Source organism: Lactuca sativa, chromosome 4 (genome assembly GCF_002870075.4).
Source record: "Lactuca sativa cultivar Salinas chromosome 4, Lsat_Salinas_v11, whole genome shotgun sequence".
In the NCBI taxonomy this organism is placed as follows: Eukaryota; Viridiplantae; Streptophyta; class Magnoliopsida; order Asterales; family Asteraceae; genus Lactuca; species Lactuca sativa.
The window spans coordinates 218,550,463-218,556,803 of record NC_056626.2 but is presented as its reverse complement, the minus strand read 5'-3'; the positions used below and the strand labels follow the sequence as shown (position 1 = coordinate 218,556,803).

At 37.0% G+C, this 6,341-nt stretch overlaps 1 protein-coding gene across 1 annotated transcript; it reads left to right on the top strand.

Annotated features, from left to right (window-relative positions):
- The first annotated feature begins 599 nt into the window (after positions 1-599).
- On the top strand, positions 600-1,658 carry LOC128133586 (uncharacterized mitochondrial protein AtMg00810-like). Its single transcript, XM_052771084.1, has one exon. It carries the CDS (start codon positions 600-602, stop codon positions 1,656-1,658), a length of 1,059 nt encoding a protein of 352 aa, XP_052627044.1.
- The last annotated feature ends 4,683 nt before the right edge of the window (positions 1,659-6,341 follow it).

Below are 6,341 nucleotides of genomic sequence, written 5' to 3'. Positions count from 1 at the left end.
AGCCTCATCATCAACAGGAGGCGGTGCACCGATACAGAACCTTGGCTGAATTATATGAAGAATGTGACGAGCTTTTATTTATGCAAGACATGGATGAACCCGTTAATTATTCCATGGCTTCTACAAAAAGAGAATGGGTCCGGGCGATGAAGTCGGAACTTGAAGCAATTGAGAGAAATCACACATGGAAGCTCGTTGATTTACCGGCAGGTCGAAAGCCTATTGGCTTGAAATGGGTGTAAAAGTTAAAAAGAGATCCGCAAGGAGAAGTCTTGAAGCATAAGGCGAGACTAGTCGCAAAAGGGTATGTTCAAAAGCAAGGGTTGGATTTCGATGAAGTATTTGCTCCCGTCGCAAGAATTGAAACAATCTGAATCATACTCGCCATAGCAGGTAAACACGGGTGGCCGGTTTTTCATCTCGATGTCAAATCTGCCTTCCTAAATGGAGAGTTAAAAGAGGAAGTATATGTATCACAACCCGAAGGATTCGTAAACCCAAAGGAACCTGAAAAGGTGTTGAAATTATCCAAGGCTCTCTATGGCCTTCGCCAAGCACCTAGAGCCTGGAACTCATGTCTCGACAAAATTCAGAAAGCTATGGGTTTTCAAAGATGCCCTCAAGAGTATGCGGTGTATACAAGAAGCAAGAATGGTAAGCTCTTAATCGTTGGAGTTTATGTGGACGATTTAATTGTGACAGGTAATTGTAAAGTGGAGGTTTCTAAATTCAAGCAACAAATGAATGATGAATTTGAGATGAGTGATCTTGGTACTCTCTCATATTACTTGGGAATAGAAGTAGCTCAACATCAAGATGGCATAAGTATAAAGCAAACAGCGTATGCCAGAAGTATCCTCACAAAAGTTGGAATGACAGAATGCAATCCTTCTCTATATCCCATGGAACCGAAGTTGGAGCTTACCAAGGATGAAGAAGGCACACCGGTAAACCCAACGGAGTATAGAAGCATTATTGGTGGACTCCGATACCTTACACACACCAGGCCTTACATATCCTACGCAGTGGGCATGGCGAGTCGGTTCATGGAAAGACCCACTGTACAACATCAACAGGTAGTCAAGAGGATACTGAGGTACATCAAAGGGACCATCGATTTTGGTCTGATTTATGAAAGAGGAAAAGATGAAACTGAAATCATTGGGTATTCAGATAGCAACCATGCACGAGATTTGAATGATAGAAGGAGTACAGGTGGCATGGCATTTTATCTAAATGCAAGCTTAGTAGCATGGGCCTCACAGAAACAAAGATGTGTGGCTCTCTCATCATGTGAGGCAGAATTCATGGCTGCTACGTCAGCAACGTGTCAAGGGATATGGATCCGTCGGCTAATAAAAGGAATAACTGGTGAGAAAATAAAATCGGTGACCCTCTACCTCGATAACAGGTCAGCGATTGACTTAGTTCGAAACCCGGTTTTTCACGGACGGAGCAAACACATAGATACAAGATACCACTTTATCAGGGAGTGTGTAGAAAGGGGAGAGGTGGTCGTCAAGTTCGTATGCAGCAAAGAACAAAAAGCCGACATATTCACAAAGTCTTTAGCCAAAGTCAATTTCATAAAGATGCGAAGACTCCTTGGGGTGAAGGACACGAAGAGTTCTGGATTAAAGGGGAGTCTGTTGGGTTAATCCAGAAGACATGGGGGGCAATTAAGTAATTTTGAGTATCTATTATTTTTATCTACTTTTACGTAAGTCAAGTTGAAGTAATCAAAGGCCATGTAGGCCATTTTCCCTTTTTGTAGCTTAGTAGTCACGTGGGTAGTTGTTTCCTTATTTCTAGCATGAAGTTTAGATAAGTAGCAGGTTGTTTTCCCGTTTTTGATAAGCATAAATAAAACTCAGAAAAGTTTACCCCAAAATTATCTCTCTTTCTCTGTTATTTTAGTACTGGGGTTATCTGTATACCCCACAGTCTTTCTTTCTATTTAAACTTGTAATTTTTAAGTAAAAGGAGAACCTGTACTTGCAGGTATTTATAATCAATCAACATTACATAGCTTCGGGTCACATGCTTTGCGTAGGTGTGTTGTAAAAGTAGAGGAACTCAATTGCAGGATTTTATAATTAAAAAAGGCAAACATAAAAATCAAGCAACAACACAAAAAATTAGTGGAAACAATAACTCAAAAAATCGAATAGAAACAAAGAAAAATAAATCGAGCACTAATGAGATGTTAAACGATGATACTTTGAACAATGGAAATTGAAAAAATGTAGAGCGCTTCGAAGTTGTAATATTGATCGATTCAAGCACTAGGATTTATAGATCTTTGAGATATGCAGATTTCCACAAGATCATACTACGTTTAATTGGGTTGCCGGATGGAGAAGATGGATATTTGGTAATATGATAACAAGGAAGATGATGTGGGCTTTTGGTTGTTCCATAGTTGTGGTCGGATGAAATTCTGACCTTGAAATTTCAGATTTTGGTAACAACTTCAACAATCAATTTTGAAAAAAAAAGAACTTCTATGGAGATGATTGGTAGCTGGAAAATCGATTGGTGTAGTTTGATTCATTATACCAACCATTCAAAGTCGCTGACTTCTGAAAAAAAATATCAATTATGTTGTTGATAAGTTGGAGAGGATGTGATTACCTACTGTGATTTTCGCAAGTTTAGAGGGTAAAATTAGAACTTGTTATTCATGGTAGGAATGGAATGAACTCAAAACATGGTGGGAGCCAATAATGAAATGGATGCCTTTTGAGGGAATGGGATTCCATTTGGAATGCTTCTTTCCTTTCCTCAAAGCTACCAAACATAGACAAAGTCATTCTCCCTCAATGCATCATTCCTTTCTTTAGCTCATTCATGCATACCAAAAACCCCTTAAGTCTTGGTTTGTTTTTATGATGTGTTCCATTTCATTAATAGTATAACCAGTGTAACGTACATACACATAGGAACATATACTATACAAAGAAAATAAAAGCCTATATGTATACAATAAATATAAACTAACACTCTTCCTCTGTTTGAGCGGGAGGTTCACAAATGCTTAAATTGTTCTGAAAGTGAAGAATAAATGTTCTGAAAGTAAAGAATAACTATGTAGGAAGTCCTTTTATAAATATATCAACAAACTTGTGAGCGGATGGAACATGTAACACGCGAACCCGACCAATAGAAATGCGTTCCCTAACAAAATATCTATTTTCACATGTTTGAATTTTTTTTTTGTTGTTATAGAACTTGGTTAGAGGCTAAATATATAGTACTCACATTGTCATAAAACAGTGTCACATCTCCAATTTCACGGCCAGAAAAAACCGATTTGTTTAGGCTTATTTAAAATCAGAGTATCTTTTTTTAAAAGTAATATTGCGGAATTTGTTCCCTAAAATATGATAAAGATATCATCAAAACATTTTCGAAGAAATGTATTTTAATTATATTAAAAATCTTAGAATGTCATCGTTAATACAGTACATAGGAAAAAACGAAAATAATACAAGCCTTACAAACATCTATTATTCTACTAGCATATAATCCATAAAACCCTTATCTGATCATCACACATGTGCTCTTATGCAACTACGTGTAATTCAAAAAACTGAGTGGCTTGGGCTTGGGAGCCTGGTGAGCATATAGGGTTTTGTAACCCATAATAATTAAATTCTTTTAATTATATATTTTTATCAAATCATTCAACCCGGTTACACATTCTCGTTATCCTCAGTTTTTGTCCCTAAATCCTCAAATTAATGGGACATATCCTTAGGGTTATCTTTGGGATAGACAATAATGCTTAAGGGATTCTTTGGAATATATGTTAATATGGCTGTTAGCGTAATAAGATTTTGGGCTTTATTTTGCTTTGGGTCTTATGTTGGCCCATTAGCTATAAAACCCAAATTAGCTAGTCTATATATTCTGTCTTTTCCTTTCATTGTATCTTGTACTTCTCATTTGATAATGATATAAAACCCTAGCCATTTTATGTTTTGATAGTTTACATGGTATCAGGGCTCGGTTTGATCATCTATATTTTCACAATTTTGGGTATGCATCTCTTGCTCATTTATGTATTCTATTTGATTTGATTCGTTCGTTTCGTCGATTTCGAGGGTTTCGTTTCGTCTGTTGGTTTTGTTGATTTAGAGATCTTGATTGTTGTTGTCGCTACTTGTATTTACTATTTTTTCGGTTATTCGTGTTTGACTAATATTGGAATATAGCCCCGAGAGATGATTTTCTTCAAACCATTAATATCCAACTTGATGGCAATAACTATATCTATCAAAGTTATGTTATGAAAAATTTATTATGAGGCAAGACTATGTGGGGATAACTACACATTTCATCATTTGTTTTTGAGCATGTTTTTGAACTCAGGAACTATGCTCATATTTGATTTCATATTCGAAATATTTTTTACTCGAATTCATAACACTTCATAAAAACAACTGTAACAAGAAAACTATAAAAATTACCGAATTAGAAGTTCGAATGCCTTTTTCATCTATTTTCGTTTATCGATTTGGTTTTTTATTACATTTTGAAATCACCACACTCAGGATAATCAAAAGACACGTTTGGAAAAAATTTAAGAATGCGGTTTGCGGGGCATGAAAATCAAGGCAACTTGTAGTGCATGATGTAGTTGCAATGAAATCGAGATTGAATAACAAGATCAGATTGAATTATGAATGATGAACACAAGATGTAACTATAATCTTTTTGGCTCAAATTAGTTTTCAAATCAGTACAGAGAGTTTAGACAGGAATACATGAATGAACAAAATCAAAGTTCTTATCTACTCTATTACACTTCCCTATTTATATGAAAGATGCAAGCGAACAAAAAATACAAGGGACTGTTACAATAAGCTTTGAAAAATATATGCCCTTGTAATAAAGTTACAAACTAACGAAACATTAAAATGACATTCGATACCTCACAACTAAATTCGACTTCCACATTCTCCCCCTTTGTGAGCAGTGACGAATCAATTCATTAAAACTTTCGTAGCATGATGAATTATCCTTCGGATCTCAGCAAACCAGTTGACAGTATTACGAATCTTTGCCTTCTCTTTACCGTTGTTTTTGTCACAGCTGTTCATTCGGACTAAGAGATTAGTGTAATCAGATGATGTATATCTTTCAACATGACACACTTGAAACATGAATTTTGATTTATTGTCCTTGTTTTTGCCCACAAAAGCAATTCCTAAAGGTCTCAAGGTAATCTCTCCATCTTCAAGCTTGTTTATATTTTCCTTTGTCATCATCATGGTTTGACGAATTTCGACTTCTTTTCCCATTACTTTAGCAAATTTGACATCTGTTAAGGCTAACGACCCAAAATACCCTTTGACGAAAACCTTTAAGTGACCAAAACCATTCAATAAATCTTCTTTGTTTGTCACATGAAGTTTTGAAATATCTACACTCTTCATAATCACTTCCATAATGTAACGCCCCAATTCCCAGATATTGATTTCTGTTGTTATAAGATCTTTTGATTTCAAGGTCTACTCAACGAGTTGGTTGCTTGACTCGTCGAGTAGCAGCAGGTTGGTCCACGTGTTTAAGTGACCAACTCGCCAAGTCCAAGGAGGGACTCGTCGAGTAGGAGCTGGAGGATGAAACCCTAATTTTCGAGGTTTTTCACCCTATTTAAAGGATCATTGGCCTCCCCAGCCTCCCCTCTACAGCCTCTTGTCTTTCCAAACCCTAAATTTATGTGTGTGCTTTCTTGGTGTGTTAAGCTTTGAAGAAGGATTTGGTGAGAAAAGCTTGGGGAAAACAAGTGGTTAGAAGCAAGGAACTCATGGGGAATCAGAGATCTACTTCAGTGGGCACCCTTTTTGAAGGTATTAAGTTGTTACCTTGGCTCATCTCTTCCTAGATCTCTTTTGGATGGTTTTTATAAAGCCTTTCTTGTGTTTGAGCTAAGATCTGAAGTTGAAACTTCAGATCTGAACTCTTTTTGGTCTCTAAGTCCATAAAGTTTCTAGCTTTGGCAAGTATGAACCTCCCCTCAAGTGCAAGACTTCTTTGGAAGCTTAGTTTTGACATTTTAAGGCTTTAGAGCTTTGCATGCACGTAAAGTTTGCAACTTTACGTGCTAAGAATGCCTTGGGAAGCTGGATCTACAATATAGAGCCTTTGCATGGGTTTAAAAGCATCTGCATGGATGAAGGACTGAAGGGACTCGACGAGTGGCATGTCGACTCGGCGAGTCCGATGAAGATTTTCGTGGGCTCGGCTAGTCGGATGAGTGACTCGGCGAGTCGGATGTGGTTTTCCCAACTTTTGGACATATATGAACTTGGCGAGTTGCAAGGGAAACTCGA